Here is a 13,892-nt window from a genome sequence, read left to right as displayed (position 1 = left end):
AAGGTACATACCAATGTCTTTTGTTCATCTAGATGAATGACATTGAATAGCATGATGATGTCACAAAAGTCATTTGCATTTGGAGGTGTTTTTTTTAGGGGTGGAGCTTAGCAGGTAGAACAAAAGTAATAGACAAATTAATAGAAAATATATGATACAAATGTACATCAAAAAGTGAAAAGATATGTGATGTATGCATTATTACAAATCAACAAAAGTCGACTTAAATTGTAATTTAGTATATTCCAATTTATAGCTCTATATTATTCATTGGCAAAGATGATGTATATGACATATGACTCTGATCTTTCATATTGTAATTTTTTTTATTTTTAAAGGCCCACTGTCTTCTTGTAGCTACTTGCTCCCTCTATATAGAAAACAATGCCTAATCGGTGACCATTGGTCCCCCCATGATCCTCTTTTTCTTATGTTAATTGAGAGCTGAGTTGATGAGATAGCCACCTGTCGGTGACCTTTGTGGGTGGTCTAATCCATTCTAGCCAAACAAGTACAGACAAGCTTTAATATATAGGTGTGTGGTCCAGTTATGATTTGTTTTTAAACAAACTATATATCATTGGATAAAAGATGTATTTGTAATTTTTTCAATAGAAATTCATACATTACAGAGTTGCCTATGTACATTTATGTAACGAATGTGAGGAATGTCAGGAGGAAACAGATATATGGCTTTTGTTTCAAATGTCAACTTTTAATCATGTAAGACGTGAAATGTGTACCTTTTCCAGTTACTATTCTGCATATAATGTAGATTGTTTTTTCATTTGTGCTTGTGGCAAATCAAGTAATAAACTGGCATTGATAGAAAAGTCATATATCATTTTCTTTCAAATTTAACATTAACCAATTTAATTGATTTTCTTTAAATTCATTTCTTGTAGGTATTATCATTTTGTCTGTTCTTTTTATCTAGTTGGTATAATAATTGATATGGATAACTCTATTTTTGTGTAATAAAATTAATACAGCACCAATAATCCACAAGTTGTGATATTGAATTAATGTCAATGAGTGAGTGGTAGCAGAAAACCTTCTAAGCTAGTTGTTTACTAATTACAAAGACTAATTACAATAGTACTTAGTTGACCCCATTCTCACTCACCTGCTTGGTGGGTCTACGTTCGAGTGGTCTAACGGTGAGTGTGAAGACAAACAGTGCCAGGAAGCGTACTTCGACCTGAAGTGAGTGTGTTTTCGCGGGGATTATTGAGTTGGGAAGTAAGACAAAGAAATGAGGGAAGAGGTAGAATGAAAGATGATAGTTGAGTAATAAGGAAATACACAGTGAAACATTTGAAAAGAAGAGATGAGATGGGGGGACAAAGGGCGACATGAGAAAAAATAGAAAAGAGGAAAAGAAAGAATAATGAATATAAAGACTATAAAGAAGAGAAGATGAAAGGAAAACAAACAATGGATATTAAACTGGAGAATATTAAAAGAGAAAATGATAGAAGGATGAAAACAGAATAACAAAAAGAGCTAGAGAATAGAAGAAAAATGGGAGGATAAAAACGAAATAATAAGAAAAGACTAAAAGAAAAGAATAAAGATCAAGAATAACACTATGAAGAGAATTAAGATGATAGTTAAGTAGCATTAGGGTCTCATTAGGATCAAAATTGTGATAAAGTGCGAATAGGTCTAGCATAGACCGGTCCAGGAAATATGGAGAACGGGGTCCACTTTACTCCGGACTTTACTGCATGCTCTCAATTATAAACCCTGGATCAAGACACACCCACTACCTAATCCAGGTCAGGTGACTGTTATGGTCACATGACCTTTATGTACAGTACGGTACCTGTGTAGCGTGCGTGGTGGCGAGATCGGTTGCCTGGTAGTAGAGGTACGATACGGATGAGACCGAAAACCAATTCTGTCTAGGCTCTAGCCTGACTTACAATTATTTCATTCTCCCTAAATCGAATTAAATATCGAGCTTGTGGAAGTTCTGCCAGCTAACACTCAGTCTGTAGCAGTTTTTTCTGCTAGTTGTGGTAACCGTTTCGGAAAGTAAAATGGAAACACTGTCACATTTTGGAATTCATTTCACCATATCACTTTGCATTTGGTGTGTGGTTGTCTGCTCTGCCGCTGCCTTGGCGTCAGGTTCAAGTTATTTGGTGGACGATAGTGGAGGACTTGGACCACGATTTGATGGCATCGGTGGAATAAGTGGAGGAGGGGTAAGTTCTCAAATTAAAATCATGCACCCACATTTCGTGCTAGACGATCTGATGATGATGACGGGTCACAGCATTTATAATTATATTGCGCCGTATTTCTGTTGGAAACGTTCAAAGGTGCTGTTCCTAAAGTCTTCGACTGTATTATTTATGACCAATATAGAAATAAATGATATTTAAATTAGTAAAATTTAACATTTTAGTTTATAGATCGTCTACTGTCTGTTATGCTAATTTTCAATTGTTTTTCTTGTTTTCATAGGCCACCTCAAGACTTCTTGTCAGCTATCCGGATCCAGAGAGGAGCCAGATCTTGGATTATCTTTTTTCAGTGAGTTGATGATAATTAAACAAAATAGTTAAGACATGGCATGCGCAATAAACATATTGTGTGCTTACATCTAAGAATTAATTAGTTTCCCATAAATGCAAATATCTCACCTTGGGCAATATTTTCACTGTAAGCCTTTTGTAAGCCCCCAATTTAATTTTTCACATATTTTTTTGATAAATAAAAAACCCCACATACCCAGAATTCAAGGGGGGTACATTGTTTGTTTTATTTATTCATCATATGTAAAATAATTATTTACAGTAAATAAAATTCAGTGGGTAATTACATCGAGATATAATACATAGTAGGAACAGTACATATAAACAAAAAAATTGTTTGAAGCGCAATGTCCCTAAAATAACTTAGCTGATAATTATTAGGTTGAGATAGCTAGAACATGGCTTAAAATAAGACATTCTGTCATTACAAAAACAGCTTTGTGTTTTTCTTCTACATGTACATAAATTGTAGATTAAGATTGATACAGTTGAGTTGAAGATTACATCTACTTTATGTTCACAGGAGCTCATGCAGTTTAGTTTTGTAACGGATTCAAGAGCTGTTTTTAAACTTGCCTGGGCTCATTAACCGAGCTTCTGTAATTTTGATCATTCCTTGATTCATAGCAATCAATTGATCAAAAATTGTTGATAGCTCTTGGCTAACTTAAAGTAATATTTTGTTACCCTATATTCATACAGTAAAATGTTTTGAAGAAGTTGTCTCCTATAAACTTTGCCATATCTGTTAATATGCTTATTAAATGATGCAATATGTTATTTTTGTTTTACTATTGAAAATACACCTTGATTTCCAAGTATTTTATCCCAAATTATACCACGACGTGGAATATAGTGTAGTTTAAATAAAAGCAGTTTAATCTGTTGATCTTGGTGATACAAGATCAGGTCAGGATTAATTACATGTTTATGATGATATATCATTGGTATATCATTGTTCATTACATTTTTTTTCTACATCATTATTCCAGCCCAACTTTGGTGCAGCCCTTCATATTTTGAAGGTTGAAATGGGAGGAGATGCAGAGAGTGGAATAGGAACAGAGCCATCTCACATGCACTCCCCTGACGATGAGAACTATCAAAGAGGATACGAATGGTGGCTCATGAAGGAGGCAAAGAAGGTAACCATGGAAATGAAGAATGTTCATGCAATTACATAGTTTAGTGATACGGAAAAGCAGCACTTTTGCAAATTTAGAGAGTGGTGCAGATTTGCAGAGTTTTCATTAATTTTCCCTTTTTTTACAGTTTACAAGGTATACAGTATATGAATTTGTGAAATTGTAAGTTGAGCAGTTTTCCTCACAAGACAGTCATACTGCAATTGATGACCAAGTGAATTAATGAGCCATAAAATTATGTTGGTTTAAAGGTCAATACTGAAAATGCTCATGTTCCAGATAGCTTTCATTCTGTATATAATTTGATCATTGAGGAAACTAATTTTCAAGCCATATAACTTTAACCTAAAAATTGTTTTATTACCCGTATTACAGGTAAGAGCTGTAAATGTGTAACTTTGTTCATTTTGTGGAAAAGAAATATACGTGTGTATTTGAGTTAAAAGTACTGATGACAGCAACAACCATCCATTGATAAACTGTAAATACTAAAAAGTATCAAATATATTTGAACTTATTTTGGGTACAGCATGATAAACCTGTAACAACCAGAGAAGCTGATTAAGTAGCAGTTGACACTGTATCGTCTAAACCTGATGGCTCGTCTAGATAAGCGCTGATATTATTGATGAAATTCATGGTAATGATGATAATGGTCACAAATAAACCCGCTGCCTCTCCAATTGCTCTCTTCCACCCTGCCAGCGGAATCCAAACATCAAGCTGTACGCCCTGCCATGGGGCTGGCCAGGGTGGGTAGGTAACTACACCAACAGCCCTTACACCGACATCAAGCAGGCCATCGGGTATGTCATGAAATGGCTGCAAGGAGCAAAGACAGTGCATGGATTGACCATTGATTACCTAGGCGTAAGTATATTGATCGATGAGTTAATAGATTGATTAATACTAATAGTCAAACGCGTATATTTAGCAATTCTTACTACGTTTCAAATCACTTGACATGTAATTATTATGCTAATGATTGATGGATGGATGGGTCAATTGGGTGGTTGGTTGCATGGGTGATTGATAAGTTCATCAATTGAGCAATCGATATGGAATCGATTATTGATTGGTTGGTTGATTAATTGATTGATTGACCAATCAATACTATGGAATAGATTATTGATTGCTTGATTGGTTGGTTAATTGATTGATTGACCAATCAATACTATGGAATAGATTGTTGATTGCTTGATTGGTTGGTTGATTGATTGATTGACCAATCAATATGGAATTGATTGCTCAATTGATTGATTGGATGCCTTACCTAAATACAAAGAAAGCAAGTTTGAAACAGTAATTAATATTAGTAAAATGGCATTGAGTGTGCTGATATGAAAAATTTGTGATAGAATCTAGTTTGCCTTAGATTGTGCTACATATACATTTCATGTTACAAAGCTCGTAGCCATGTGTGTTATGATGATAAGACATTGAATGGGTATGTTTCACTTTTACTGATTATTTGCAAATGATCGCCAACATTATTGTCCCTAAAGCGCAGTTTGTGTTGGGTTATGTTGTACATGTACGCTTTTTTCTTTCTTCTTCCCTCTTTATCGTTGCTATAGTTTTCATTTGTGAGCATCAAATGTCATTCATTCCAGCCTTCACAATAGTATCTGTTGGCCATAACACTTTCTTTGCCTTTTTTATCTAGATTTGGATTGAGAAAAGCTACACCAAAGAATACCGGTACATCAAACTCTTGAGAAAAACAATGGATTCCTGTGGCTTCCAGAATGTGCAGCTGGTGGAGTCTGACCGATAAATTGAAATCAGCTACGATTTAACGGATTCTGAGTTAGCTGTTGATGTCAGCATCCTAGGGTAAAAAAGTCTTCAGATCTGCATTGTTGTTGGGTGGTGGTTTAACTCTTTTTCTCGAGTCTTTTTTCTTCTTCTAGGGTGTGATTTATCACGCCATGACCTGACCTGCATGTTGCTAACCACATTCTTATTAACTCCGCTGCAACACTTTTTTTCTTCTTCATCACTTTTCTTCTTGTTTTATATATATTTTCATTTCATGCTCTCCTGATTTTAGTGTGTCTAGTCTTTCTCTGTTTGTTTGACGTTTTCATGTTGTGTGGATAACTAGATCCTCTCATCTTATTTGTGTCTTTAGAAGTTGCACTGACCTAGTAAGCTCTTTGTCTGTATAACCTTAAGAGCATTCTCTCATATTAATCATACCCAGCTTTATTTTACCTCTCTGTTTGCTGCATTCTCAATTTATCATGAGATAGTAATATGCCTAGCATCTTTTTTCATCTATTAAACTACAAATCTTAACTCCCAACTATCCACAGCCTTTCCTAATTTTCCTTTTCTTTTTGTTTCCTTTTGTTTTAATACAACCTATCTCTACCCTGCTTCTACACCCTTCAACCCTCCTCTCTGAAGATATGGAATGAAAGAGCTTACAACAAAGACTATATAAAGCAGTTACGCCAAACGCTAGACTCCAGCGGCATGATGGGAACTCAAATAGTCGCTGCCGATGGGGGCGCCTATGGGGGCCAGGCCATCAGTAAAGATATCCTTGACGACAAGGATCTTGCTAAAGCTGTTGAAATCTTGGGGTAACTAGTAAAATTGACAGAGTTGAACTGTGAAGTCTCTTAGTTAATGTTTTTTTTTATTTGTGTGCAAAGTTTAGTGTGTACACCGGGTACTTATTTTTATGAAAACATGTACAAAAAACATGTTGATGGAAGCTCATCCGTTATAAATCCTTGGAACTCATCTCCACTGCTATATGTACATGAATTCATCATCTCATGGATATAGAGTACAAACACACATGCATACCTGTATTCAGGTTGACGCCTTTGCATACATTGTAGAATAGAACTCGTCCTGGAATTCCTCTCCGTATAGTCTTGGGTCATTCAGGTTTATCATGGAACACAAAGCATCTACTAGGTGATGTGTAGAGGCTGATGTTGTACACTGAATGTCCCATAGCAAAACAGTTTCAACCTACATGGTATACAAACAGTGTTTCATACAAGTACATTCCAGAGTACATGTTTTAATTGAATGACTGCAATTTTTACCGGGTGATCAGGTATACATGTATTTGTATAGCTATGCTTAGGTGACAAATTTTCTGGGCTATTTTGTCAAATACCGTACTTTTTACGCCAAACTGTATATTTCAAATATGAGGGCATTTGAAAAAGTTCAAGACCAGTCCTGGTTGGACATTTCTACTATGATGTTCTTCTAAGATTACATGGAGAGCTGACAGATTATCTTATATCTTTACCAGAACCCAACCTTCTTTTAAAACAATCTTTTACTGTTGCAGATTTCATTATCCTGGTACATACGTGACTAAATACACCACAGAGACAAGAAAAACGTTATGGTCTAGTGAGGACTACAGTACAAAAAATGACAACATAGGAGCAGGATGCTTGGCAAGGGTAAGTCATTTTTTTCTTGATTCCTCCTTTCTTTTTTAGCAGATGTTTTTCTGCATTTATTGATTAATGAAATATAAAACATTCAATTGAAAAACATAGTTAGTATATAATATAATTGAAGAGTGACAACTTAAATACACACAAAAAAATGCATATATATATATATATATATATAATTGAAAACTTGAAATTATGGAGGTAAGTAAAATAATCAAGTTAAATGCAGAGGCCAACTATCATAAGCATGAATGCTTGAGTCGATAGCAGTAGGGAAGTGGGTACATTATTGCTTTTGACTTCGCTATCTTCCCTTTTATGAATTTCCATGCAGGTTGTCACTAAAGCAGATTTGACTGTATAATTACAAGTGACAATTGTTTTTCTTACCCAATAATATATCTTGCTTCTCTCAGATACTGAACCGGAACTATGTGAATGGGAATATAACAAGTACAATATCGTGGAACCTAATTGCTAGCTACTATGGGTCTTTGCCCTACGATCGCTGTGGGCTAATGACGGCTAGAGAGCCTTGGTCAGGCAACTACGCGGTGGAAGGCCCTATCTGGGTTACTGGTATGTATAGCATCACCATATGTTGTTAGATTTAGATTTATTGCTTTGGTAGCATTATTCCATTTGGCATCAATAGATAGTAAACAGATCTTGTATGTACGATGGTATTTTTATGATTCCGCTTCAAGTAGCCAGGGGCATTGTGTTTTCGGGTTGTCCCTCGATACGTCTGTACGTTCTGATTGATGGATTCCCGCTAAACTAAGGTCATGTATGTATCTTGCAGAGCCAATATGAACTGATAAGATTTTGTGGTCAGCAGGTCAAAGGTCACAGGGCTCGTTATGTATGCGAAAAAAGCTTGTGAACTCACTATCATTGATGAAATCAATTTCTTCATATATTGTTTATTTTGTAAAACTATTAACAGCACACACCACCCAGTTCACCTTGCCTGGCTGGAAGTATTACTTACGAGGATCAGGAGCAGGTCACCTAGACCAGGGAGGAAGCTATGTCAGTCTTACTGATGGCAAGAACTTCACCATCATCATAGAAACCATGGTAAGTTTCATCACACCCTGGCATTACAAGACCACTGCTGTACTGACTGAGCTATTACCCCATCGCTTTCTCGTTATCGCAAAATCTCCAGATCCACTTGAGATATGAGGCTTAAACTTGATGATAATATATATTACCATAGGAGAATGATTAGATCAGATTTTGGGTAAATAGGTGACAGGTCAAAGGTCACTGAGGACAATTTCTGAAATTTTAGGTTTATTGCACTTAATATCTAAACATGGTGACAGTATGGGACGATCCAATTACAATTTGGGGCTAGTAGGTCAAGACCATAGTCGTCAAACGGGAGTCGCAGTTGCATTTGTCTTGCTTTTTCTGTTTTTCTGTCATTATATGCATCCTTCACTATCGTTTTAATTTTGTGTCAAATGTTAGACTTTGCAAATACGAGTCTTGACAAAGTGTAAAATTTGTTGTGCTCTTATCATTGTATTCTCTTTACTTTTGATTTTGTATTTATTGTAAACAGACACGCGATCATTCAAAATGCATCCGTCCCTTTCTGCCACCATACACTGTAAAAACACAGACTGCTAGCTTCACCCTGAAAGGCATGTTTGTAAGTACAATATAGTCAGTTGAAATAAGCCATATTAGGCAAACATTTAAGCATTGGGTTGTGATCTTCTTTTCTGTTTTTATTGCCGTCTATATTATCTTTATCTTAAATGATGATATTTATTCTGGCATTCTGTTTCACTCTCTCTTTGGTGTAATGTTAAATCTCTCTCAAGAAGCCAAGATATTTAGTGCTATTAATTTCTTTTAGATCTCTGCAGTATATTTGGGGCTATTGTACAGATTTTGTCAAATGTGAATATAGGACAGTAAAAAATAAGTTTTCATGAAATGACTCTAATATTAGGTCAACATTTATTATATAAATATGTGGCAAATATTATGAATTTTTCTAAAAGCTGTATGTCTCGGCCAAAATGATCATGATCAGATTGTAACAATCTGTACTTGCTTTTTCCAGGCCTCTGTCAAGTCTCTCAATGTGTTCTACTCCAAGCCTGGCTATGGTGGGAATTCTTCAGTTTATTTCATGAAGAAAAGTCCTGTTCAAGTAAGTTCCAACATCCTCTCAAGTCATATTATATGTAGATCAACTAGACCCATTCACAGAACCCCCTCAATATATCAAATAATGAAATTATCTATATCCGGTGTGCTGTATGGAGACAGGGGTGGATCCAAATAGAGCTAAAGAGATAGAGAATGAAAGTGATGAAGTAAGACAGGGTTAGAGAAATGGAGAGGGAGAGAGGGTGAGAGAAAGATTGATTGCTTGCAGTATTTCCTTTAATTAAAAAAACACTAAAATACATGGTTCAAACAAACTATTGAAACTATATTCTGTTGCTCAATCTTTGTTATTCTCCTTTGACAGGTTGTAAATGGTCAGTTCAATTTGACCCTTGACCCTGATGAGATCTACACACTGACCACTCAGGCCGTTGGTATGAAGGGCAAATACCCTGACCCTCCCCAAACTAAGCCCTTCCCGACCATGTACACAGACAATTTTGATGGTAAGAAATCTTGCCACAACTTTGCTTAACAAGGCCTTCGTCTTGATCAATATGGAATTAAATCATGTGACCATTTAACAGAAATCACCAATATTCAGAAATAAAAACAAATTCACATAGAATGGAAAGAAAAGTTAACATTTGTTTAGTGAGCAAAATTTATCTGGTTCTCATAAGGTCACAAAAAGTTATGTGACTTGACAAGAGTGTTCCTCATTCTCATGAACGTGATAAAGATTTGAAGATTTCACCATGAAGCCATGGAGTGAATTTTCTGGTTTGTAAATTTGTCACCTTTTGAGGGTTAAAGGAGTTGACATCCTCTTACCCAAAGTACATGTAGCATTTAATCATTGGATTTTGCTTATCCAAGACTTCATTATATCTTTTAGTAAAACAAGACAATATTTGGTCTTCCTTCTTTCATGTTTCTTTCCACTTTCCAACAGAGTACCCAATCTACAGTGAGGCTAGCTATTTTACAGACCAAGCTGGTTGCTTTGAAATCCGAGACTCCGGGAACATCAGTCACAACCTCGTCATGCAACAAGTGGCAACCTCCTTCCCAGTCAATTGGTGCATTGACGCCCATCACCCAATCTCGGTGATTGGAAACCATACGTGGTGAGTAGGTTAAGGCTTTACAGTGGGATATAGCTATAGTACCTTGGGAAGAGGTGAGGTAGGTGCAACAGTGAGTGATTTCAAGTTGGGTGTTAGTGTTTAGAGCAGTCAAGAGCTCTATTTGCTGATGAGATTAAGAGCTCGATACCGATATCAATATCGATAGCTTAACACCACCAGCAAACAGCACTGTGAGATCGCCACATTGACTTGATTTCATGACAATGATTTCATAATATTTCATCAAAACCAAAGATATCATGAAATACACAGAATAAAGTTACACTTATTTTTCTGGTCTAATAAAATAACTAATTTTACACAAAAGAATATTAGTAAAGGACCTGTTTCACATATTTGTATTTGATCGTCGGACAATAAATTAGCGTCGTTCGTGTGTTGACTGTTGTGCAGGTACAACTCTAACACCGAACTGGAAATCAACATTTGCTTAATCCCTAGGGCTAGTGTTAGTGAATAGGACATTTGTACGTAAAATATTCACATCAGCCACAAAGGTCGGTTCAGCAGACAACAATTTTGCAAAATTGATAACACTATAACTACCGGAAGTTGAGGATATTCAGAGGTCAAAGCCTTAACACCAGCCGATTTCCATTTGGGTAGGGCTGGTGTTAGTGTTTATTAAACGCTAACACCAGCCCTATACACCCAACTTGAAATCACTCAATGGCTTTCTGGATGCTGGCTTCTTTATGCTTGTTGTAGAGCTGGTGCCATCAGTTAGCAGAAGCAGTCGTAAGGGGAAAACTTTTTCTGGGCAATGGGGATTTATGTTGTCATAATCAGTTCTTTTTGTTTTGTCCAATTAAATCTGAATTCTTGTCCTACTTTCCCGCAGGCGTAATGTGAGCTTTAGCATTGACGTTCATGTCTTGCCTTCGTCTGGAGCTATCCTTGCTCTCCGTGTGAATGCTGGCGGCTGTGGGGCAGCAGGCTCGGAAGGAATCTACTTCTGGCTTGGTGGTAGTGGGAAGTACAATGTAACCACGGACATGGGTAAGTATTCTAGACTATGCACCTGGAAAAGTACCCTCCATTGACGGTTGTGTCAGCCATTTACAGCTCCCCAAAATGGATGATATAATATAAGAAAATATGTTCAAGACTGTGTTTCAAGTCATTTTGGTACTACATTTATTTTCTACAAGTTGAGACCCTAGTGTCTTTCATTGTCTAAAGTTGAACTATGACCCAGATTCAGGTCTGTAAGACGTTTGTTTAACCTGTTGAAAACTAAATTCTCTTATCCCCATAGACTTAATACAGGGACCACCCGGTTCCAGTAGGCAATGGCTTAACTACTTCGCTCTCCTCACTTTATAATGTGTTCATACACATGCACATTGTTTGTATTTGATGCAATGTATACCATATTTGCCGGCGTAAAGGCCGCAGTATTTTTGGAAGAGAAAATATCAAAAAAGTTGGGGTGCGGCCTTTACGGCGAAAGAGTACCCCCCAAAAAAATAGTGTTTTACGAAAAAATTACGATTATTTTGTTTTGTCCGTTTGTTTTTTTGTTTTTTTCCTCTTTGAAATGTCAAAGTTGGGGTGCGGCCTATGCGACGCTGTGGCCTTATCGCCGGCAAATACGGTACTCTAATAGCACAAAACAAGATAAAGCTCTTTGAGAATTATAGTTACTTTTATGAAAATGTTATATGAACAACCGTTGCTAAGTTTTAATTGTATAGGGATATTTTTTAGACTATGAAATTTTGTAATGAAAAATATCATCTTTTTCCTCTTTTCTTTTCTTTTGCAGAAGGGAGAGATGTGAAGAGTGGTACAGCTCCCATGCAAAACAAAATTACGATTATTTTGTTTTGTCCGTTTGTTTGTTTTTTGTTTTTTTCCTCTTTGAAATGTCAAAGTTGGGGTGCGGCCTATGCGACGCTGTGGCCTTATCGCCGGCAAATACGGTACTCTAATAGCACAAAACAAGATAAAGCTCTTTGAGAATTATAGTTACTTTTATGAAAATGTTATATGAACAACCGTTGCTAAGTTTTAATTGTATAGGGATATTTTTTAGACTATGAAATTTTGTAATGAAAAATATCATCTTTTTCCTCTTTTCTTTTCTTTTGCAGAAGGGAGAGATGTCGTGAAGAGTGGTACAGCTCCCATGATCGGCCATACCTGGTCTACAGTTCAACTAACTGTCATTGTAAGTATTCAATGAGAGAGCACTCTCTAGGTCATGTTATTTTGCTGTTTAAGGTCACTTAAATTCATGTTATTTTGCTGTTTAATGTCGCTTAAATTCCTTTTATTTTGATGGAGCCAACTCTTAAGAAATGTAATTCTTAAGAAATGTCTCTGTCTTTTGTCTACTATTGTTTTAATACTGAATAAGCCAATATGTCATATAAATTGTTTTGCAACCATGCAACAAATTTGTTAAGTTTTCAAAAATGTTATGTTTGTCTGGATTATCCTTAATCAATTGAATTTATATTTGAATATTGACAAGTTAACGTTAGAGCTTTGATTTTAACCAAGTCTGGGTCATAGGCGCATTATGGTAACCATCATGGTCCTATTGAATGTCACCTTCCAAGATCAAAGTTCAGTTGGAGTCAAAATCATTTCTTCCAGGTCTGGGTCATAGGTGCATTATGGGCACCATCATGGTCCTGTTAAATGTCACCTTCCCAGGTCAAAGTTCAGTTGGAGTCAAAATCATATCTTCCAGGTCTGGGTCATAGGTGCATTATGGGCGCCATCATGGTCCTGTTAAATGTAGCTTCCAAGATCAAAGTTCAGTCTGGGTCAAAATCATTTCTTCCAGGTGTGGGTCATAGGTGCATTATAGGAACCATCATAGATGGGAACCATCATAGTCCTGTTGAATGTCACCTTCCAAGGTCAAAGTTCAGTCGGGGTCAAAATCAATTCTTCCAGGTGTGGGTCATAGATTCATTATGGGAACCATCATGGTCCTGTTGTATGTCATCTTCCAAGGTCAAAGTTCAGTTGGAGTCAAAATCGTTTCTTCTGATTAAGAATATTCTAAACAAATGAGTATGCTTTTTCAATTTTGTCTATAGGGTAGGGAGGCCAAGGGGTCTGTGAATGGTGTTGAGGTGTTTGACTGGGTCAACATCCCTACAGTACTACCTCACCATGGATGGATCGCTATAGGAACACCAGACTATTCTGCAGCTCAGTTTGATAACTATGCCATCCATTCTGCATCTTGACGATCAGCCATAGACGAAATACTTCATGCATGGCTGATTGTCAACGAAACAGAGTTAAGTCTTTTGTCGATTCTGCTTGTCACTACGGCAGGCAGCCAGTGAAAACTAAATTGTTTAATCAAATTATGGAAATGCAAGCATTATTTTAAACAAACAGAACTTTGTTATTCCTTGCTCATTTTTCCTGATTGAGGTGTCATATGAAAGGGCAGAAACTGAACTTTCTAGAACTGATTTTCTCTTTAAAATTCAGATACCGTCCGCCAAA

General features: G+C 36.4%; 1 protein-coding gene across 1 annotated transcript; it reads left to right on the top strand.

The window, feature by feature from the left end:
• The first annotated feature begins 1,900 nt into the window (after positions 1 to 1,900).
• Positions 1,901 to 13,682, top strand: LOC584869 (galactocerebrosidase). The gene is made up of 15 exons (XM_030985543.1): positions 1,901 to 2,213; positions 2,476 to 2,544; positions 3,539 to 3,691; positions 4,397 to 4,561; positions 6,104 to 6,282; positions 7,014 to 7,131; positions 7,545 to 7,707; positions 8,078 to 8,211; positions 8,705 to 8,794; positions 9,215 to 9,304; positions 9,629 to 9,770; positions 10,220 to 10,394; positions 11,257 to 11,414; positions 12,512 to 12,588; positions 13,472 to 13,682. Exons 1-15 carry the CDS (start codon positions 2,046 to 2,048, stop codon positions 13,622 to 13,624), a joined length of 2,034 nt encoding a protein of 677 aa, XP_030841403.1. The 5' UTR covers positions 1,901 to 2,045; the 3' UTR covers positions 13,625 to 13,682.
• The last annotated feature ends 210 nt before the right edge of the window (positions 13,683 to 13,892 follow it).

Source organism: Strongylocentrotus purpuratus, unplaced genomic scaffold (assembly GCF_000002235.5).
Source record: "Strongylocentrotus purpuratus isolate Spur 01 unplaced genomic scaffold, Spur_5.0 spur5_scaffold_15, whole genome shotgun sequence".
NCBI lineage: Eukaryota > Metazoa > Echinodermata > Echinoidea > Camarodonta > Strongylocentrotidae > Strongylocentrotus > Strongylocentrotus purpuratus.
Note: the sequence above shows the minus strand (reverse complement) of the source record. Positions and strands in the feature narration are given on the sequence as shown.

What these genes read in the sequence shown, in the direction of transcription:
- LOC584869 (XM_030985543.1), top strand. Translation starts at nt 2,046, where the DNA reads ATGGAAACACTGTCACATTTTGGAATTCATTTCACCATATCACTTTGC. An exon ending in GTGGAATAAGTGGAGGAGGG is followed by an intron (nt 2,214 to 2,475) that starts GTAAGTTCTCAA and finishes TTGTTTTCATAG; the next exon opens with GCCACCTCAAGACTTCTTGT. An exon ending in CAATGTAACCACGGACATGG is followed by an intron (nt 11,415 to 12,511) that starts GTAAGTATTCTA and finishes TTTCTTTTGCAG; the next exon opens with AAGGGAGAGATGTCGTGAAG.